The sequence below is a fragment of the Vanacampus margaritifer genome, chromosome 16 (assembly GCF_051991255.1).
Source record: "Vanacampus margaritifer isolate UIUO_Vmar chromosome 16, RoL_Vmar_1.0, whole genome shotgun sequence".
Taxonomy (NCBI): Eukaryota; Metazoa; Chordata; class Actinopteri; order Syngnathiformes; family Syngnathidae; genus Vanacampus; species Vanacampus margaritifer.
In genome coordinates, this window is record NC_135447.1 from 15,451,934 (window position 1) to 15,475,662 (window position 23,729).

The 23,729-nt window shown below is 38.1% G+C and overlaps 2 protein-coding genes across 2 annotated transcripts; one reads left to right on the forward strand and one right to left on the reverse strand.

Moving 5' to 3' along the window:
- Window positions 1-1,252: 1,252 nt before the first annotated feature.
- On the reverse strand, window positions 1,253-23,308 carry wnt11 (wingless-type MMTV integration site family, member 11). The gene is made up of 6 exons (XM_077547529.1): window positions 23,022-23,308; window positions 19,673-19,860; window positions 15,465-15,709; window positions 13,433-13,710; window positions 12,306-12,598; window positions 1,253-2,122 (listed from the first exon to the last, which is right to left on the reverse strand). The coding sequence occupies exons 2-6, from the start codon at window positions 19,753-19,755 to the stop codon at window positions 1,948-1,950; spliced, it is 1,074 nt and encodes a 357-aa protein (XP_077403655.1). The 5' UTR covers window positions 19,756-19,860; window positions 23,022-23,308; the 3' UTR covers window positions 1,253-1,947.
- Window positions 4,916-9,077, forward strand: LOC144036039 (uncharacterized). The gene is made up of 5 exons (XM_077546295.1): window positions 4,916-5,617; window positions 5,694-5,744; window positions 5,830-5,901; window positions 5,985-6,094; window positions 8,976-9,077. The coding sequence occupies exons 1-5, from the start codon at window positions 5,095-5,097 to the stop codon at window positions 9,075-9,077; spliced, it is 858 nt and encodes a 285-aa protein (XP_077402421.1). The 5' UTR covers window positions 4,916-5,094.
- Window positions 23,309-23,729: the final 421 nt, after the last annotated feature.

A 23,729-nucleotide genomic window follows, 5' to 3' on the forward strand; every position in this document is an offset into this window, starting at 1 on the left:
TAAGTAACAACACGTAATATTATTGTATATTAAATTGATTTTGTGATTTTAATGACTCATCTGCCAATTAAAATTGGCTTGACTTAGCTAATTTGGGCACATTTACATTGTAAAATGTTGATTATGTGCATTGTCCCTTTCAAATAAATAAATTCAAATGTGTTGATACTTGACTGATATGGGCTTTATTGCTTGGTTGCTTAATAGTTAAATGCGCGAATGCTTTGTGAATGTTTCTGAAAATGTCAGCTCACCAAACATTGTTTTATATTGCACTTTTTTATATAAGGCAGGCTATTGCATCAGCTGTACCCTTTTAAAAATGGTGTGACAAATTCATGACTTTAAAACGCTAACCAGCTGTCTATTTTAAATTCATGTTTATTTACTTCTTGGAAGTTCTGTATATGAGCTATTAATTTCTGTCAGGTGAGACCTGGAGCTGGATTTGATTCTTGTCATGTTTATATACAGTACGTATTCAGAAATGACATAAGGTTTTGTTAGCTTTTTTGGATTTCCTTAACTTCTATTATAATTATCCATTGTTTAAATATGAAGGATTACAGGAGACCAGAATTTTTTTTAACCAATAAGATCGCAACACATTTTTTTTGCTCTCTACTAGTGAATGTCTATCTTTATTTTTAGTAAAAGTGTCCATCTACTTACTATGTCATGTTAATGCAGACAGCAAAAAAGACAGTTGGACACAATCATTAACTCATTTACTCCCAGACATTTTCATTGAAGCAACCCCCTTCGTTCCAGGCTGTTTGACTGATTTTGCAAGTTCCACAGAATATTCTGTTCTATTGCTATAAAAACATGGAGATTAGAGTATGTTCTTTAGTCAGGGAAAAAAAAGTATATTTGTATCTGTTTCCGTTTTGCAGCAATTAGCAATAGAATATAGCTAAGTTTCATCATTAGTCACAAACCTGTTGAAAACACTGTCAAAAAGAGCTTGTTGCAACATGGCCCTGGTTGATCTCTCATTCTCTGCTAGCACCCGCTGGTGTTTTTTTTTTTTTTTTAATAATTACCATTGCTTTAAGTAACCTCTTCAGGTCAGAAGCTGCATCAAAGCCTCCTGTATTCTCTAGCATAGAAAAACAAACATTTACAAAAACGTATAAACACGTTTTTGGGAGTGAATGACAAAGTATGAAAAAAACATATTTATTTATATATTTTTGGGTTTGAATGAGTTAATTATGAATGTGGAAGTCATGGCAAAAAAAAATCACAATTTTATAAATACTTATCTTTATTTCAGTATACAAAATAAGATTATGTACATCCACACAAAAGTGGTTTACAATATCCACGAGTTCATAATGCTCTTAAAAATAGAATATATTGACTGACTGGATGTCAAGATGTAAAGGATGATTAATCAGCAAGTACTTTATCCTTTTTTTTTCAGTCCACAGGGATAAAGTCATGCTGAAAATACACACAGAACTTGTGAGCGTGCGGGTCCAAAGTCCAAAACGTTCCGTGTTTGAAAAAGTACTTTAGGTTCCCTTTGTTTGCTTTTCCTGTCAAGTCCATTGATGCATAAGGAAAAAGTATCAACTGTATCTTAAAAAGTCCCACAAGTCCACAGATCTCTGTCTAGAGAGAGACACCACCATCCGTCTCCTCCAGCTTTAAAATCCAACGTTATTACTTTTTATTAGAGCTATAATAAAATAGACTTTCCTCGTCCACATTGGGGGAATTCATGGTCATTAACAATAAAAAAAAAACTTCCCAGGAGGACGGCGGTCTTCACATAAACTGTCGTCACTTTCCATGTCCAGCAGAAACCAAAGCGGCAGTTTAGAAAATGGATACTAAAGTGATAATGACACTTGATGGTGAAATACGCATGCTAAAGCTGAAGGCAAAAGTCTGCCTTCTGGGTACTGTAGTGCTTTTCGCCCGGTACAGCCGATGGTCTCATTTGCAGACGTATCTCTCCACGATCCTCTCACACTTCTTGCAGGTGACGTAGCAGCACCAGTGATACTTGCAATGGCAGCGTTCCACCAGCTTCTCCGTGTACGGGTTGTAGCCACGGCCGCAGCACATCAAGTCACAGCTGTCGCTGCCAGCTGACGTTTTGTTGCACTGCCTGCAATTAGCATAAATAAAGTGAGAAGATTGAGTGAGCAGCCCGTTGTTTGAAAGACAACCTGTTTCCAGTTTGGTTTTCCCGCAAGAGACAATTAGGGTAATGGCTTCATTCTAAACATTTCATCCAGCGGCCTGGACAAACTCAGAGGCTGAGAAAAGCCCACAATGATCCTTTAAATATTCTTGACCGACCCATGTGCCCCTCATTTTTCTCTCATTTTCCTTTGTCGCTTCTTCTTGGATGCCTCGGATGCTTTTGGGAACCAATGGACTTTTGAATAGGCAGCAAACAGCCCCGTCATAAATCACACTGAATACACAGGCCTGCCCCTTCCCTTAAGTTTGCCCTTACCACATTATGCGACCGTTTTTATGACGGCAGAGTGTTAATGAGCAGCATGACGAGAGGGGCGCTTAAGTAAATGGTGGCGGCAGGAGAGTGAAAGGCAGGTTTATGACGTTGTTGGGAGCTGGGAAATAGGAACACCCACACGTTCTTGGAAGAAAAAAGATTCAAGCAAGGTCTCACGATGATACATCTGAAGTGAAAGTGTATGGAGGACCAAAACTGCCAACATTTTAAATAAATAAATGACTAAATAAATAAATACATGAATAAAAGTGAAAATAAAAATGGATATAAAAAATATTATTCAAAAATAAAGCTAAAATACTAAAAATAACTAACTAAAAATAAATAAATAAATATATATATATATATATATGTATATATATGTATATATATACACAAATAAAAGTAAAAAATAAATACAAAAATAAAAAACAAGATTCAAAAAATAAAAATAAATGTTGAAATAAATACAAAAATAAATATATTTAAAAAAATAAACATCAATCAATAAATGAAAACTCTCTGCTCTCACATTTATCTATTTCATGCTGCAGACGCTGTGACAGGACGAAATGCTATTCAAATGAGGGGGCGGTCCTAAGCGCGTCTTAGGTTGGGCTCCGCTGTTGACATTTATTTTTATATTTATTTGAAAAAATGTCATCTCATTTTTATTTTTGTATTTATTTTTACTTTTATTTATTTATTTATTCATGGATATATATATATATATATCCATTTATATTTATTTTTTGTATTTAATTTTGGAATGACATTTTTTATATCCTGTTTTTATTTTCACTTTTAGTTATTTATTTATTCTCAATTTGGGCCGTTTTGGTCCTCCATAAAAGTGCAGCATTGCAACAGGACTGACACATCTACACTGTGAGATCATTTCTCAACATCGGATTTTAATAATTTTTTGACTCAACTCAAGCTTCATTTCTAATCACTGATGCATACTATACTAAATTTGTCCTCCATGAAAACACAAACTATATAAAGAGTTCCTATTGCTTGCAGGTCTTGTGAATGTCAGGGCTAAGAATATAGACAGGAGGTCAATTCAAGTGTCAAGACTGATAAAGTGACCAACTTTAAGTGACCACCAGTGAGTGACAAATCAGTGGTGATATAAGGAAAAGTTTTCAAAGTTTCCCTTTACCGATGGCCCGAGTGTTCCCTCTCACGGCCCGCAAAACCGAGTGCCTCGTGATTTGGCCAATGCGTTAATGTTGCATACTCATGTGTCTGCTGAGAGAGATATCAGCCCGCAGAAATTGCATCCACTGAGTGTCCTTGACATGAAGCATGGCTGCTGTTTATCTGTAAAGTGGCCGGATGACGTTCATACGATGCATGACTTTTACCAGTTCAAAACATAATTTACTGTGCTATGATTGGCTGACTCAAAGCCATCTGGGATACGCTCCAATTCAACCGTGATCCGAATGAGTACAAGCGGATGGATCATAAGCTGTGTGGATGCCCCAGTGTAGCGTGGGGACCGAGTCAAATATTGGCCCCAACAGAGCAAACTGCAATTTTAACATTCTTTATGCAACTCGTAAATAGAACGCTTATGATGGACTTGCACCAAAGTCAACTACATGAATCAGTACACTAACAACGTCACTTCTCGAAGGTCGTATGATATCCATCAATAAATAGTAATGAATGTTGACCAATGTCAAAAGTGTTTAGTAAAAGTAAAACTGTAATTAAATTCATCCAAAATGAATATATTGCGTACGTTTAATGAACTCATAATTAATTAAACTTAACATATTTCCTTTAGATTAATTTAATATATCACTTTGGATTTACTTCATTCAATCGTGTGGATTTAATTAATTAACGATTCATTAAATTAATACAAAATTAATATATTTAGTTTAATGAGCTCATAATTGATCAAACTTAATATATTTACTTTGGATTAATTTAATATATTTACTTAGGATTTACGTAATTCAATCGTGTGGATTTAATTCATTAATTAATTAACGATTAATTAAATTAATCCAAAGTTAATATATTTAGTTTAATGAACTCATAATTAATTAAACTTAACATATTTACGTTGGATTAATTTAATATATCACTTTAGATTTACTTCATTCAATTGTGTGGATTGAATTAATTAATTAACTAATGATTAATTAAATTAATCCAAAATTGGTATATTTAGTTTAATGAACTCATAATTAATTAAATTTAACATATTTACTTTGGATTAATTTAACATATCACTTTGGATTTACTTAATTCAATCGTGTGGATTGAATTCATTATTTAATTAATGATTAATTAAATTAACTCTTTCACTGCCACTGACGTTTAAAGACGTCAAGTAAAAACCTACGCTTCACTGCCAATGACGTCAAAAGACGTCATCCAATGATTTTTTTTTTTTTTTTTGAAACGGGTAGAGGAAACACTCCCGCATGTCTGGTCAAAGTTTCAAGTCTGTTTGTTGTGCCTAAGGACTATTTTTGGCCCCTAGAGGGCAGCGATGACTCTCTTTTGACAAGATCGGGTGGGCGTCAGTAGTATAAAAGGCCAGGCGGGGCTAGAGCGTCGAGGAGTAGACGAGAGTTGAGGAGAGACGAAAAATGGCGACCGACGGTAAGAAGCAGACCACGCTTGATCGATTTTTTGGAAAAGGAGAAGCATCAACCAGTGCTAAAGTGCACCATTATGATGACCGCGATGATGATGGTGATAAGGAGGTTGACGCCGAAGCTGCAGCGTTGACGCGGCGGCAGCTTCGTTCACGTCCTCAGGCCTCAGAGGCTAGCGGTGCTAGCGCCGGAAAACGTCGTGCACGACCGAGCACTTCTGCACGCGAGGACGTTCAATCCGACGAAGGTGATGATGATGGCGACAATGAGGTTGATGCCGAAGTTGCAGCGTTGACGCGGCGGCAGCTTCGACCGCGTGTTAAAGCCTCGGAGGCTAGCGGTGCTAGCGCCGGAAAACGTGGTGCACGACCGAGCACTTCTCCGCACGAGGACGTTCAATCGGACGACGACGAAGAGTATCCTGAGTCCGATGGATATTCTTCGGAGGAGTGGGTACAGTCTGACCACGGAGAAAGTGATTCGGACAGTATTTCATCCGCAGAAGACGTCGAAGGTAAGCACAAACTTGCTATGAGATACTTTTCTAGCACGCTGCTAGCACCTCGTGTAACGTGAATGTGCATTCATAGATCGTGGATCGTGCTCACAGCGACGTCCCACTGCAAAGACGACAAAGAGAGGTATAAAAAAAGTGTTTTCAATACACCGCAACAACAAAAGAAAACGCTCTTTCGATATTATTGTAATTGTATATATTTCTTTCAGCTGCAGCTCAGAGTGACGCTCCTCAGAGTGAGCAGAATAAAGGTCCATCAACCAGTGGATCCAAGAAAAAACGTAAATATATATATTTATATATATATATTGCATTACACTGATCTAAAATGAATATTATATGATATTGAAATGTATATTTGCAGATCCCCAAAAATCTGGCTGGCATGAAGCAGGCTGGCAGCCAAACTCCTTCCCCTTCACTGTGGAGCCAGGACCAAGAGGTGCCGCAGCAGAGCTAAATTCAACCCGGCCAGTTGACTTCCTGCAGCTCTTCATCACAGACGAACTTCTGCAGCACATTGCTGATCAGACAAACTTATTTGCACGTCAGTCAATGCAAAAACGGGCTGAAAGTCTGCCACACTGCAGGAGTCGTGCTTGGAAGCCAGTGTCTGTGTCTGAGCTCAAAACGTTTTTTGCACTCCAATTCCTTACTGGGTATATAAACAAGCCCAGTATCGAAATGTATTGGACTCAGGACGAAATAGAGACGACACCATTCTTCAGTCGCGCAATGCCTCGAAACCGCTTCCAGCTCATGTGGAGTTTCCTGCACTTCAACGACAACGAGACGGCACACAGTTCAGACGACAAACTATTTAAAATTCGTCCTGTGTTCAATCACGTTGTAAACAAGTTCAAGGAACTGTTTCAACCGGGCAGGAATATTTGTATTGATGAGGGAATGATGAGTTTCCAGGGACGTCTTTCGTTCAAAGTGTACAACCCCCAAAAGCCGGTCAAATATGGGATCAAATCATACATTTTGTGTGACTCCCAAACCGGCTATTGTTTCAATATGCAACCCTATGTTGGCATTAGTTGTTCTCTCCCCGATACAGTGTTCAACTTACTGGATCGTCTGCCAGGAAATGGGTACACACTATTCATGGACAATTTTTATAACTCTATTGCTTTGTGTGAACGTCTCCTGGCAGCGCGCACCAATGTTTGTGGAACGCTGAGGAAGAACAGGGGTGAACCCAGTGAGATAACGTGCCTAACCAACACTGGCCTTGGGGTGGGGGGGAAACTGGTAAGGCACAACACAAATGTTTTAATTGTGGCATGGCAGGACAAACGTTTGTTGAGGATGGTGACAACGTTTCACAAAGATGAAATGCGGACAGTTGAGGTGTGGCGGAAGGCACAAAAAAAAAAGTGCCTTTCGAAAAACCAATTTGTGTTGTGGACTACAATTCCAAGATGAATGGAGTGGACAAGATGGATCAAAACATCTCGTACCACCCATTCACACGGAAAATGTTGAAGTGGCACAAAAAGTTTGTTGCCTATCTTTTCCAAATATGCATGTTCAATGCTTACATATTGTACAAAAAAAAAAATGGGACGAGTCAACCTTTTTTGGAGTTCATCCAGCAGGTGGTGAGAGGGTGGCTGTTGCCACAAGACCAGGAGGAAGTTGGGATGGAAGAGCATGAGGAAGCCAGACAAAATACTAGGTCACCGTATTTTGATCCTGAAAGCCGACTTGATGGTAACATGGCCAAACACACGCTGGAACACATGCCTGCTACTTCCCGGAAAAAAAAGCCAGCAAGAAGGTGTCGGGTCTGCATGTGAAGGGGCATTCGCAGTGAGACAAGGCTGTGGTGCAAATCTTGCAGTGTCCCCTTGCACGCAGGCGAGTGTTACACTGTTTACCACACAAAAGTAAAATTTATGTAGTTCAAACATCCACACAATTGTAAATAATCACACATGCACTGTTGTACACCTTTGTAAATAGTTTGTCAAATTGTTAGTTTTCTATGTAAATAAACAGTTTTTTTTGTTATAAAAAAATACTTTTTCATTGTTGGTGGTACTGTTTTATAGAAGTAAAGCACTATTTAGGTGTTTGTGGCATCATTCATGGACAAAAAGAAGTGTACAATTCACTCAAGTGCATGAAATAACATCGTTTCACAAAAAGCCGTTTTTCTCCACTTTTTTTCAAAACAGAGAATTTCGGTGAAAGTTACCATTTTCTATTGTTGATTACTGAAGAACGGAATAAGCTAGAAACAAACTTTTTTTTCTGATGAAAGATGAGAGTCCACTCTTTCATTTGGTAGTATGTGTGTTTCCATAGTCCAAACACAACATTTTCTGTGGACCTTGAAAGATCACTCAAAATGCTTAAATCGGCTGGCAGTGGGGACAACCCGTTTCGGAAAACGTCTGGCAGTGAAAGAGTTAATCTAAAGTTAATATATTTAGTTTAATGAACTCATAATTAATTAAACTTAACATATTTACTTTGGATTAACTTAATATATCACTTTGGATTTACTTCATTCAATCGTGTGGTGTGAATTAATTAATTCATTAACGATTCATTAAATTAATCCAAAATTAATATATTTAGTTTAATGAGCTCATAATTAATCAAACTTAATATATTTACTTTGGATTAATTTAATATATTTACTTTGGATTTACTTCATTCAATCGTGTGAATTGAATTCATTAATTAATTAACGATTAATTAAATTAATCCAAAGTTAATATATTTAGTTTAATGAACTCATAATTAATTAAATTTAACATATTTACTTTGGATTAACTTAATATATCACTTTGGATTTACTTCATTCAATCGTGTGGATTGAATTCATTATTTAATTAACGATTAATTAAATTAATCTAAAGTTAATATATTTAGTTTAATGAACTCATAATCAATTAAACTTAACATATTTACTTTGGATTAACTTAATATATCACTTTGGATTTACTTCATACAATCGTGTGGATTGAATTGATTAATTAATTAACGATTAATTAAATGACTCCGAAGTTAATATATTTAGTTTAATGAACTCGTAATGAATTAAAACGTAATATAGTCACTTTGGATTAACTTAATACATGCTATGGTGTCACAGCGCTACAGTCTTTGCTTTATTTCCTCTGCATTTTGGCTCATGGCCAACATCTCAGCATTCACACGCAAATCGGTCGATTTGAGGAGAAACTCCTGCAACTGCGCTTGTTATTCTTCAAATGTGCCTCCGGTGTCATGCAATTCAAACCGGCCAAATTCTTCTCCGAAATACATTTCAGGAAAAGTGGGAAATTCAATAAGTTGAAAAGATAATGTTGCATATTTTCCTGATGACACTGCCTAGCCAGATCTCAGCGTGAGTAAGACCCTCAGACAAAAAGACTCCTTGCTGCCTGCTAAATTCTCACACGCCATGAGTGCCACACACAGTCCACAGTCGGCGTGAGCAAAAATGCTGTCGGCTAACCTTTATCAAGGAGAACCCTTCAAATGCTTCCAAATCTGTGAGCGCCCCTTCACTTGATAACTGCTCGAGTTCTCCCGGGCCCAAGAATAAGTGCATTAGTCACCGTTTGAGATAAAAGCACAAGGATCCCAGTCACAGTGGCCTTCTTCAGGGACACGTGCTCAGACAAGCCACAGACAGAGTACTCAGGTTGTTATCACCCAAGCCCGCTAACTCAACTGTGCCACCGGGCAGGACATCACTTTCCTAAAGTCAACATCCTGGATGAGTTGACAGTCAGGATTGCTCGTTTCCTATTTGCTGCTGTGTGGCTTTGCCATTCTTCTATTCTATGAGCTGTGTTAAGCCACGTTTTCACACAGTGGCAAAATTCACTTCGCAAAGTGCCATTTAGTTCAACTTGCCATGTTACAGAATGATTGGTTAACTCTGATTGTGCTTGCCTTTCCACTTTATGTTGGCAAAATACCAATGACTACGCCAGCTACATAAATAGTAGGGGTGTGCCCCAAAAAATTGATTCTCATAAGAATCGCGATTCTTGTTAAGTACGATTCAGAATCGATTTTAAATGTCCAAAAATCAATTTTGTTTAAATTGTTTTATACTAGTGATAAACCGATACTGATTATTGGTAGTCAAGGAAGCCGATAATCATTTGCAGTAAAAGACAAAAAATTTTTGTGTCGAAATAAAAAAATACAAAATTTTTATTCTTTTAATTTTAAACATATAAAGAATTGACAGATTTGTTTAAAAATTATAACAAAAATTGCAGGGATCTTCCAGAGTCATCAGCATGTGTTAAGTTAAATTAAAAAAATAAGTAATTTGTTCCCTGAAGTTTTCTATTGCAAATAAAGTTGTCCAACATTTCAACAATTTACTTTTTTTTTGTTTTTTGTTTTTATAAAAAGTGTAGGGAGTTCCTAGTGTCAGCATAATTTTTTATAAAGTGGAAATTTAAATAGATCCATAAATGAAAAGTTCCCTGTATCTGACTGAGCGACAAATGTATGCGAATGTAGCTAATTTGGGGTTTTCTTCAAGGTTCATACAGTGAAAAATTGCCTGAATATGTTCGAACATTTACCGCTCAGTGAGATGCCAGCTTAATCGGCCTTCAAATTTGGAAAAAGGCCGATGCCGATATTTCTCAAAATACCAATTATCTGCACCGATAATCGGCACGGCTGATAATCGGTCTATCCCTATTTTATACTGTCTTGCCCTTGTTTGTGTGTGCCTTTATTGGGAGCGCTGTTCATGTTGTACACAATTTGGCCACTTAGGGGCAGTGTGGTTCCTCGCGTTCTGATACACATTTAAGTTGTAGCCACATTAGAGAGTAGAAGGAAAAAGTCACGATCAAGTTATGCCAATAAAAGTTGTTTGTTTGCAGCGTAGGAAGAGCATATGCTGGTGAGTAATGTTAAGATGCTTCTCTGTATACATTCCTGAATTGTTTTGAATGAATAGCCGTTCTTTTGAGTGATAAAAGTGCAGCGAGTAGCGCGCTAATTAGCATTAGCGAGGCAGACTGGAGTATATCGTGACAATTCTTTTTACATCTATACATTGAAGTAGAAATCATTGTCAAATCAAATCATTTTGAATAAAAATTTGTTCTGAATCGAAAATCGATTCTGAATCGAATCGAATCGTAAGACAAAGATTCCCACCCCAAAAATAAATAGTGTGACATTATAACAGCCAGACACTAAATCGCAAATTTAATGAGAATTCTTCAAGGAGCTAAGCAATGCTGTATGCAGACGTTATCCAAAAACCAAATGGTGTAAATTCCTTGTGATGTATTACCACAGCTGGTACCACCACCAACAAATGTGCGAAAAAGTTCATTTGGAATTAAATTTTGTGGCCATTTGCAAAAATGCATAATGAACCACATCGTACTTCTTGGATTCTTGCTTCGCTTGGTTACACCGAAGTAACCAGGGGTGGATCCACAACTTTGTCATTTAGTTGGCCAGGGTAACAAAATGACTTACACAAGGGAGGCCATAAGATCACACACGTGCACATGCATGCATGCATGTGGACGCCTTGTAATTGAGAGGTTGTGAGGTCTGCCTTGGCTATAAATATAGTATGGCTGAGAAGACTTTTTTTTAAATCATAACACCCACAGTCAGTCAGGGTTTCATGAAATAAAAAGCAACATTTTGCTGAGTTGCCTAGATAATGTCTTTTTTTCTTTCCCGTTTCTATGCGTTTGTGTACAACAGTTGGTTTTAGACGAAAACTTAAAAAAATATGGGGGGAGGAATCCAGAAAAAAACGAACAAATAAAATCCCCCAAAATATTGTCTTTTTTTTTTCATCACTATATACAAATGTGAAACACGAGTATTATGTATTTATCCTTTTCTCATTTTTTTCCCGATACTGGCCCACAATTTAGAAGTAGTGGCCCACTAATTTATTTACAATTGACAGTAATTTGAAACAATCAACATATAGTAACCTCGCTTATAGCGCTGTCAAGATTAATCGACAAGTAACCGATTATCAAATTAACCAACAACTATTTCAATAATTAAGTAATCGCTTGGAGCCATTTTTTTTTACATAAAATTGTCCAAATCCTCTGATTTTCAGTATATCAACATTAATTGTTCACTGATTTATGTAATAATAACAATAATAATGATAATAATAATAATAATAATAATGATGCAGATTTATAGTGAAAGAAGATTTCTGTGCTCTTCTGTGTTTAATAAAAATAAGATATTTGCAAAAACCTGTTTTTACTTTTACCTCTTTTTTTTAATACAAATACGAAGTACGAAATAACCACCAATCACCGGTTAACAAACAGTAATCTGGGGAAAAATACTTTTGTAATACACATTAATGCAAAATTAAAATGAATCTGATTAGTCGATTAATCGATTGAATAATCGATTCTAAAAATATTCGATAGTGACAGCACTACTTGCTTAACTTTTTCCCTTTAAAGGAGCGGCCCATTAGTCAACTTCAGAATAGACAGCAAATAAGTCGTGAAGCAACAAGAGCGTGTATCGAACATTTTTAAACATTCCATTATAGGCTACATCATATTTGTAGTAACATTGTAGATATTTTCGCTAAAGGTGTGTTGAATGGCTACATAGTTGATGGATCTGGTTTCCTTCTATAGCAGCAATCTTAGCACAATATTGTAAAATGCAGCCTCACCTGTCCTGTGTGCCAACTGAACCATGTTTGTCATTCTTGGTGCAGAAGTCCGGAGAACTCTGCAGATAGACCAGCTCGTTCTCCCTCACGGGCCTGATGTCAATGTCTTTGGGCACCAGTTGCTTGCGTGTCCCCATGGGTCTGTGAACCACCTTGGTAGCCGACAAGTACTTGGTCTTCAGGTCCATGGCGACCTCTCTCAGATCCTGAAGGCCTCGCCAGCAGGTCCTTATGGAGCAGGAGCCGGATACGCCATGACATTTACACTTCATCACCACCGCCTCTCTTAATACCTGTCAACAGAGAACATGTGCCAGGGCCGGCCCAGTTAAAAATAATATTTGACTTCTATAGCCGTCAATGGCAGTCATGAGTTCAAAATGGCCAAAATTGGCTTTAGCCCCAGGTGCTAGCTAGCAAGCTCCCTAAGCTTCCCCGGTGCTCAGTTACCTCCTAGGGAGCTAGCTAGCTAGCTAGCACAAGGGGCTAAAGCCAAACTGTGACAGGGGTGCTAGCTAGATAGCTAGCACAAGAGGCTAAAGCCAAACTGTGACAGGTGTGCTAGCTAGCAAGCTCCCTCGCTAGCTCCCCTGGTGCTCAGTTACCTGCTAGGGAGCTAAGAAAATAAATAAATAAAAAACCTGCTAGGGAGCTAGCTAGCTAGCACAAGGGGCTAAAGCCAAATTGTGGCAGGGGTGCTTGCTAGCTAGTAAGCTCCCTAAGCTCCCTCGGTGCTCAGTTATCTACTAGGGAGCTAGCTAGCTAACACATGGGGCTAATGCCAAACTGTGGCAGGGGGGCTAGCTAGCAAGCTTCATAGCTAGCTCCCTCGGTGCTCAGTTACCTGCTAAGGAGCTAGCTAGCTAGCACAAGGGGCCAGAGCCAAACTGTGGCAGGGGTGCTAGCTAGCAAAATCCCTGGTTAGCTCCCCCAGTACTCAGTTACCTGCTAGGGAGCTAGCTAGCTAGCACAAGGGGCTTTAGCTCCCCCGGTGCTCAGTTACCAGCTGGGGAGCTAGCTAGCTAGCACAAGGTGCTAAAGCCAAACTGTGGCAGGGTTTTTACTTTCTGGACTTAGATTTGCCACTTCTGCAATAGATCAAAAACGAAAGGACCACATCAGCTTACCTGCCTACCGACTTCACTGTTGTGTAGGTGCATTAGTTTGTTAGCATGGGAGCCTGCACGTTTCATCTTCATGGGAGCATCTGCAAACTTGGAACCCATGATCAACCCAAAGTGCAGGTTGTCAGCGCAGCCCCCCCAGCGATAGCCAGGCTCTGGGATCTCAGCCGGAATGGGACCGCACGAGCACAGACGCAAATCTCCGGAGGTGCACGCCCTTGCGATGGTGTGGCTAATGGTGGCAGCAGAAAGGGCATAGACAAACGCAGACTCCCTGGTTCCTGGTGAATGAGACCACAACCAACATTAATTTAAGTCTTTGCCATTGTACATTGTGATTGTAAAAATAATAATAATAATAATCTGTTGTTTTAACGGGGGGCAGCTGCTGTTTCCAGAGTAATTTTGTAAAAATAAAAAAAATACAGTGCAAATGTAAACAACTTTACAGAACTTGTACATTTGACCGGGATTCAATGTATAATAAACAAAACTCTGCGTGTCAATTTTACGGAACAAAATATTATAAAAGTAGCGTGTTCTTGGTAAACGGTACTTCATTTGTATAGCGCTTTCTTAACTTACAAGGCCATCAAAGTGAATACACAGCATCAGGAACAACTGGAGTTTTATTATCTTGCTCGTCACACTGCACTGGGATCGAACCGAGATGCAAGACTATGGAGGACTAAAACTGCCAAAATTTCTGCCAAGGCCTTCTAGCAGGCTTTGTTTACGTTCTTGCGTATTCAACTTGTATTTTAAGCCCTTCCACAGTTAACTATAGGCATACGTATAATGAATAAATCTTACCTTTGACACAATGGCGATGTCATTTTTTTATGAAATATTAGGTATTTTGCTGGCTATTATTCCAACATGTAAGTAAAACAGTAAAGTTTTAAATTCATGTCAGGTCTTTTGATGTTTAGGCCTTCAGACAAGGCATCGTAGGCCCTGACGGCACGCCACAGCTGTATACATAGTTACAAATGACTACATAACGTGTTCCCTCACTATTTCACGGGTTCGGTGATTGTGGTCTTTACTCTATCTAACGCTATCTTGTGGATTTTCTTGCTATTTTTCTTAATTCTAAGTTGGACCAGTCCCCAAAAATGCTGTTGTTTTTTGGGGTTGAAATTAGTTTTACCCCCAAAAACAAAAAAAATTACCATTAGTATCTCATTCACTCCCGGCCATTTTCACTGAGGCAACCCCCTTAGCTCCCAGCTATTTTACTGGATTTTGACAGATTTTGGAAGGCCCACAGAATATTGTGTTCTATTGCTAGAAAAACATGGAACCTACCAAAAGAATGATTAGTGTCTCTTCTTTCATCAGGAAAAAAAAAGTGTATCTGTTTCTGTTTTACACCAATTAGCATTAGGATATAGCTAAGCTTCATCATTATTCACAAATCTGTTTAAAACAGTGGAGGAAAGAGCTTGTTGCAACATGGCCCTGGTTGATCTCTTATACTCTGCTGCCACCTGCTGGCCGTTTGTTTTGTAATAACTACCATTCCTTTAAGCCACCTCTTGCTGTATCAACGCCTTCTGTGTACTCTAGCATAAAAAAACATTAAACAAAATGTATAAATACGTTTTTGTGAGTGTAGTATTAAAAAGTATTTTTAAAAAACATCTTAATACATTCTTGGGTTTGAATTAATTAACCAAAATACCGTATTTAGACTAGTGGGACTCAGCAATATCTGTATATTTAAACTAAATAAGGAATACTCCCCCCCCAAAAAGTCCTGTGCCATTTACAATCCAGCTGGTACACACATATTTTAACACATTATGTCAGTGTCTAGCTCGTCCAAGGAGCTTTTTTAATGCGCTATTCTGTCTTCTTGAGGTGTATTTAATTAAGACATAAATGAATGGATTGATTGATTGCCAGTATAGTGGTTGAGTGGTTAGCACATCTGCCTCACAGATGGGTTCAATTCCTGGCTAAGGCTTTCCCATAAATGCAAAGTGTTTTGGGGAACATTTATATTTTCGTTACATTGTACTGCGCGTACCTCGGTCAAGGTCTGGAAGATACTTGGAGGAATCGCTTGGGATCTCAATGGAGGAGCAGTTCCAGCGCATGTCAGCAAATGTCTTTTGACACGTTTTCTTGACTTCGCGGGCTGCTTGGATGATGGTTTGCATGAGTTCCATGTTGCTGCGGCACAGCTGAGCCTGGGCGGACACCAGGCCGGGCAACAGCTTACAGTGTTGGGTCTGGTTGATGTGTAAGGTCTTGGGTGTGTGTGATATTGCTCTGGGGAGTTAAGAGGAACAAAAAAAGAGGTCATGCACAGGAACTACTCCAAATTGAAATGAAAATGGAAAATGTTTCAGGGGATACTGTAAAGGTGACATCCATCACAGGAATAGAAGCAACTTATCACTGAGAAAATCCCAGAAGAAAATGAATAGCAGATCCATAAAACACATGTGACACATTCTTGGCTCTGAACATTTCTGTTACAGAGCAAAACTGGCTATGAGATGTTCCCAAAAATATTTTATACCCAAAATAATTTCATCTCCAACCCAGCTAGATCATATCTATCATTTGCTGCTCACCATTTCCATTTTGCACAATGGGAGGTTTTGTCTTCTTTGGCCTCACTTCACTGTTAAAGGTCTATTTAAATGCTATTAGAGGAACATATTGGACTATATTCTATACTGTATTTAGGTTTAATGTATTTGGAGAGAAACCTCAGGCAGCGGAGGCTACCTCTGAGCAACGCTTGTGAGAAACAGGCAACGGGCCTGTTTCACATTATAGTGTCCGTGGGGCTGCTGGGCTATGCCCAAGGATACGTCGTGACGGCACGGCGCTCATGGTCACTCACAGGTGTTTATTATCGCATCTGCTTTGGCATCACATCATCACGACTAAAAGACTTTTAGTTTAGATTTAGCATGGCGCACGTGCTTCAATCCCATTTTGATGTGTCGCGACGACTATTTATGTCTTTAGCGTGACCTCAACCCAACCTGTAGGGACAGATGGCCGCCCACGCCCCCATGAAACGCTGTTTTCTGCATCCAGGTCGGCATCCCAAATGCGAATCTGTTCTCATTGGCCATACCTGAATAAATATAGGTCAATGTATTCATGTATAACAAACGCCACTATAGAACTGTTGTACCCAATTTGACTGACTACACCACTGAAAAAAGTGATTTGTTGGACTAAACTACAAAAATAAAATTTAAAAAGGAAGAAAATGCTGTAATTTGTTACAGCTACATTATTTAGTTTTTCGCGTTCTATTCATGATTTAGTTGAAAGCATAATTTTCAATTTAATATAAATCAAATGCATTTATTTTCCCCAAGCCCAATCAAAAAGTTACAGCCAAGTAACTTTTTTATTTTGGAATAAACTAATTAAAGTCAAATTTATTACTTTACCTTGACTTAAATTTCTGATTCAGTATAGACAAAATTTGCAGGGTACAACCTGAGCTGGTTGCCAGACAATTGTAGTGCACACATATATAGGTGAAAAAAAATCAATGGACAATTGAGTGTTCAATTAACGTATGTAGGCACAGAGAGAAGATGGAAGCTCCACACAGGAAGGCTGGAGGCTGTATTTGAACCCTGGATTACTGAGTTATGAGGCAGATGTGCTTAGCAGCGGGCCACCAAGCCTGCTAAGCTAAGTGGAAAAAAGAAAACATATTTGCAGTTAAATAACAAACTGCAATTAAAAACAGAAAACTCTCCCTATAAAAAGTTTTTATTTTTATTTAAAAAAATAAAAGTACCTAAAAAAAAAGTTATTTTCTTGTTTTTGTAAAAAAAAAAAAAAGAGCTAGAACTGTAAAAAAATATATATATATATGAACGTTTTTTTCCTAGGTATTTTCTCCTGTCTTGAATTTCCGTAAGTATTAGTTAAAAATGTCAAATTTAACACACAAATGGGAGCTAAATGAAAAACTTTTTTTTAATCTGCAAAAATGTGTTGTATGTGCCCCCACTAGACAAAAAAAAACAAGGATTGTAAATGAAGACTCTGCAAAATACAATAAACAAGATCTTTTATAGACAGTTTTCCTGTTTTTACTGGCATTTTTTTATTTGATTTCAAACATGTTTTTGCTTTAAATACAAACTTAGCCCACTGGTAAGCATGCCCGCCTTAAAATTCAGCAGTCCAGGGTGCAAATCTAGCCTCCTGAAATCTAGCCACTTACGTCTGAGACTTTTGCCGGATCATACAATGACGGCGTAATTAATTAGCGGGTTTCTTAAATCAGCGATTGAACATGAGTTAAGGATTGTGTTGATGTTGGTTGCAACTACAATACAGAAACGATACAGAAACATCTAAAAGGGAAGTCAAGCTAGACAACTTCAAAGTAAAAGTGTACTAAGGCTATTTGCAGTACTTCTGTACTTGGTAAACATTATTTTGAAGTTAAGCTTAGCGTGTTACGGTGAGTATGTTTCAGCTTCCTTGACATGTCAGAACAGTATCGACTGTGAATGCGCACTTTGTTTTTGTTTTTCCGCGGCTCGTACGCGATCCGAACCGTGGGGCCTGATCCGAACCGACCACGGATCAATTTTGACCCGTTGCACAACTTACAGACCTCCTGCACATATTGATCAATAATGTGCTGCCCCACCAGAGCGGCATGCCGGCCAGTGGGATGATTTAAAAATATATATTGATAATAATAACAATAAATTGTTCAATAAATTGATTGATATAACAATTCAGAGGGTTTGATGCCCACTGTGGTCATATTTATGAATAAAATATGATGGCATCCACCAGACTTCTGCCTGCACCTAGAACAAATTCCGGAAGTGTGCCAAAAGTTAAGGCAGAACTGTAGACCGACTTTGACACACACTTGCTATGCCCAGCAAAGCGGAGTGTTCTACCAGATGCACCGTCTACGTAATAGAAAGTAAATGACCCTTATTTGTTACAGACCAAATCTCTTTCATCTATACCATCTATGGAGACAAATGACGACTTTGAGGATTTGCCGTGAAAAAGGGGCAAGACGTTCATTGCTACTTGCAGCTTTAATTGTGGGATTGCTGAATGCTATGTTATTGCGATTTTTATTCTCCACAATTTTTTGCCGTGTAACAGACTCCCACATAATACTTCTGATTTACACCTTTCAAATTTCAACTTGTTTCAAAAATTCACGCCTCCCGGGGTATATATCGTCTCATTTCACATTACTTAAGAGTATTCACACAATTTAATGTTAAATATCAACTTTTCCCCCATTCATTTTCAATGGGACATATTTAAAAATTTTCCATACATACAACTTATTATCATTACCAGCTTTCTGATACTGCTAAGTGGCGCAGTTGGTAAAGTGCATTGTTCAGTTACCAGGAAGTCACGGGTTCGAATCCCACCTTTGACTGTACATTGAAAATATATCCGTGGCCATTATGCTAAGTGATTACATGCTAACCAACTGACTACCACATCAAGAAATGCATTATGTTTTCACTGAAATGATTAAATGCATGCATGACACTTTTCAAAATAAGTACGCCATTAGCCATGAATTTGAACAAGTCAAGTTAGCTCAGTGCTTAGAGCAATTTCTGCCACCACGGGACCATATTTGAGTACTTTAGTAATTTATCTTTCAATTTACTTCATAAGTACATGCATTCAGCTAACAGCATTCAGCTTTTCAGCATTCCCACGCAATTTCTGCAGAAATTGCTCTTTGTCTAGTTCTTGGTGGTATTGTTGCCTTTGACTGCACTATAAAAATCAGCGACATATAAAGATTTGCATTCAGTGCGCTCTTCTCATTTCACCTCACAAGAATATGCACAAGACCACAAATCTTCAAACTCATCTCCATCTTTGCTTTTCTAAAGTTATTACTGTTATTATTATACACCGTGGTAAATTTCATCGGCTTGCTTGGAAATGAACCTCGCTGTCTCTGTTTACTGAAGCCGCATCAAAGTTATTAAAGAGGTTTCCGTTCATAGCCAGAGGAACTGCCCGTTAATCTACCGTCCCTTTCACGGCATCCACTGAAGCGTTCCCCCTCATCAGGAGCAACTTCAAGAATGCCGGGGCCCACTTCAAAGCTGCCACGGGGCCTTCGCTCCATAAAACACCGAAACATGCATAAAAGTGTCACCCGACGTCGTATCATTTGAATTTCATGACGTCACGTGAACTGATGGACTGGAAAGACGGCTGAAATTGGATACTTACAGCCATCTGATGCCGGAGCAGACCTGAGACAGCAGCAGAGCGGCGAGCACAGCGAGAGGCAGAACGTGAGAGCACCTCCTCATGGTTGGACAGTGACGGTGGTTCACCCAGCACAAAATACAAAAGCTTGGTTTGAGATTCTTGACCTCACAGGTTCACCGTCATGGCAAGGCCTTGTCCAGTAAACCCTATTGTAAAAATAAAAATAAATAAAAAAGAAGACGATTCTTCAGTGCCATTAGCAACATTTTCATTCCAGTTGAAAGCCCTGCAACATTTTACAGCAATTGTGGAATGGTGAGTGACAGAGAATACAAAAGAATTGCCTTCTCTCGTGAGAACATTTACATTAAAACTGTAGGATAGCATTCAAAAATAACCAAATGGAACTAATCTCCAGTAAATTAAAACCCTTTGACACACAAAATAAACCTAAAGAGTATAACTTTCAGATAGTATGAACTGTATAATATGTATACATGAACTAATCTCAGTTTAACTCACTCACTGCCAATGATGGCTATAGAATTATAGAAAAATTCATTTGAACTATTTCTATTAGTTTAACATTTTTTTCCCCACTTTTGTCAACAAGTGTATGGAAACCTAGATTGTTTTAATTGTACATTTAGAACAGATATAACATTTGTGATTAATCGTGAGTTAACTACTGAAGTCATGCATTCAATAACGATTAAAAATTTTAATCGCCTGATGCCCCTAATTTTTTCTTTTGTTTTTTTAAATCACGTCAGGGGATTAAAATGTTAAATATTCATTAATTGCTTGACTTCAATAGTTAACTCACAATTAATCATAAATGTTATATCTGTTCTAAATGTACAATAAAAAAAATCTGGGTTTTCATACTCTTGTTAACAAAAGAGGGAAAAAATGTTAAACTAATAGAAATAGTTTAAATGATTTTTTGACGTTTATAGCCGTCAATGGCAGTGAATGAGTTAATAACAGGAAATTTACAGATAATTCACTTTTGAATTTATCACAGTGGGTGTGAAACCTGCGGAAGAGGATTAGGGTCAGTGAAGAGGAAAAAATAAGGTTGGCAGGATTCGGACTTTATTCTCAGCTTTCTGACTGTCAAGTAAGAATTCTGACTATAATCACAGAATTCTGACTTTAAAGTGAGAATTTTGACTTTATTCTCAGAATTCTGACTTTAAAGTGAGAATTTTGACTTTATTCTCAGAATTCTGACTTCCCCCACAATTCATAGCTCTATGTCACTGAGTCAGAATTGTCACTTTAAAATCAGAATTCTGAGATTAAAGTGACAATTCTCACTTTAAAGTCGGAATTCTGAGATTAAAGTCAGAATGCTGAAAATAAAGTTAGAATCCTGAAAACTTTTTTTTTCCTTTTTCACTGGCCCTAATCCTCTTCCATAGAAACCAAACCCCAAAAAAATCATGTAGAGATTATTTGTTAATATCATTCATCCATTGTGTATGGTGTGTGTACAGTGTGTGCACCCTGGACTGGACTTTTAATATGTGCCGCTGTCACAAACTCATTTCTGACGCTTGTTTAGGAATTTCTGCACTCATCTCTCACTGTAAGGAAATAAAATCTATCACCTGGATTTTACTTATCTTGTTAGCTTAGCTGCAGGTTTTGATATTTTTTTTATTGAGTTATGAGTTGGGTGTTTGAAAGTGGATAAAGTTTTACTTTGAACAAGTAGTGTTCTCAGGGTAAAATCACGTATCGCCGGCGTCTGGTCAAAACCTTGTACCTCCAAAATGGTCACTTTTCTGGAAACCCCCAAAGCTGCATGGTTGTTCAACCATTAGCATCCAAAACGAAAGCCATTTACAACACTTTAGATTGGTAAATAATTCAGAACAATGGACTGATCAAAAGTACAGATTTTTTTTTAGCAATAAAAGAAATTTGCCAAATTGTGATTTACAAGGTTTCGGCTTGACACCAGCGATATGTAAAAAAAAAAAGGGGGGGGGGGGCGGTGGACGCACACACAAAACCATTAAATACCTTAAAATTCGAATGGTGTGACACATTTCCATTCAGATGTTAATTTTGGGAAAACCCAGTACATAACTATAGGCATGGTTTGAAGGGGATATTCTTTGCATTGTTTTATTGTATGCAACACGGACAAACGCATGTATGCCCAAAGGGAGCTGGTGTTGAAGTGACCTTCTCATATAGGCACCTGCCAGTCCCAATTTTATACTTGTTCAAAGTGGAATTTCTGCTGCTGTACTTTTTAAAGGTAGTCATTGTGGCTCTCAACCTACCACTTTACAGTTATTGGGCCAGGTTCATACACTCAACTACTGCTGCACAAATAACCCTCGGTAAAGCGGGCTAAATATTGTATAATTGTAACTTTTTTTTTATTTTTATCATTGTTGATAGTTTTTCTCCACGACTGGATGAGTTATGACATCCAAAGGGAGTCAGTGTGCCAGTCTCCTCCTTTATTTGCTCACATCTTCTCAGTCTGCATTTCATCTCGGTGTTACCGCCACTTCACTAAACATGTAAAAACATTTCGCCCGTAGTGGGAGCAGCCCACGTGAGTGAGCTCAGTAATCCGCAGCCTGTGGACAGCAGCAGCATCTGATAGCACGCGCAGATGCAGATAAGTCATCTTTTTTGAAGTGCGCTTTAAGTGAGCGCGTTAAAACGTACAGGTAGGAGATAATTAGCCTTTAATGCTGACTGGCACAAACACAAACGAAACTGCTGTTTAAAAAATATATATTTTATACGATTATTTAAACACGTTATTGCCTGCGTGACTATTACATGTTAAAACAACAAAATGGGGGGAAATAAATAGATTTAAAAAATTAATTAGTGTATGTGCTGTTAATTATTGTTACTGTGGGTTAGAAATGCATGTTGGGGCATGGTACCATATGTAAAGTAGATTAACGGCGTTCATTCAAATTCATTTAAATTGCATCCCCAGTTTCGCCAACAGGATGTTTCGACGGCTGCAATCAACAACTTTGTAACACATTCCAAATTAAAGTATTCAAATTGAGTTATCAGCATTCTTAAAATCCTTATATCTTTAAGTATTTGTGCGTTGGTGTATGTGCTGTTAATTAACTACACGTTTTGGTATCTGAATAAACTTTTGATTGTTTAGGCTATTTTTAATTAACTAAAATTAGTTGGCCTCCGTTGAACACATACATATCAACAAGCACTGCAGTAAATATTAAAAAATAGCTGTTAAAAATTGATATACTTGAAGTTTGTAGCAACCATTTTTACGCACATTTCAAGTTATTTGGTCACACAACAATGTTCAACAGTATTCTCAAAGTTTGTCCAATAAATTGCAACTTACCCTTTTCGCCGCTGCAATCCGTTTTCCACGTTAAATCAAACAATAATTGTGAAGAAACCACACGCAGCAGGTCCGAATATCCTAAGAAAGGAAACGCGTCTGTTTGTCTCTCTTTCTTTTTCTTCTTTCTTTACCCCCTTTTTCTTTAGCCAGATGCGTCCGAAAAATCCAACATGGAGGGTGAGAATAACTCCGGACAGGTACGCATGGTGTGTTTTCCAGAGCGCGTGTGTGTACGAGAGTGTGTGTGTGTGAGCGAGACAGCGACAGAAAACGGAACTATAAAGTTGGGCTGGATCAGAGCGAGTGAGCCTGAGAAGGCAGACTTGCCTCTAAAGTACCCCAACCCACTTTTGATGTGGCTGCTGCTGATGTCACACCTGTATTAGCATAAGAAAGCGCGCACTCGCGACCTGACAGGGGCGCGCCCATGTGCTCCCCCCCGGTAAACAATTCAATACAACATTCTTACAGAGGTCAAATAATTCACACTCTGCATTTCAGCAGAAGTGCAGATACTTGAGTTGAGTAAAATAAAGACTCTGGTCAAAGTAGATGTACTGATTCAACTCTTTTACTTAGGTAAAAGTTTAAGAAGTAGGAGATAAAGTCAATTATAGGCACAAAAAAAAATACCTGCATGTAGCCTGTATCTGTTTTGATAACAAAGAAATCCATGTATCAGTTCCATATCCCCAAAAACACCAC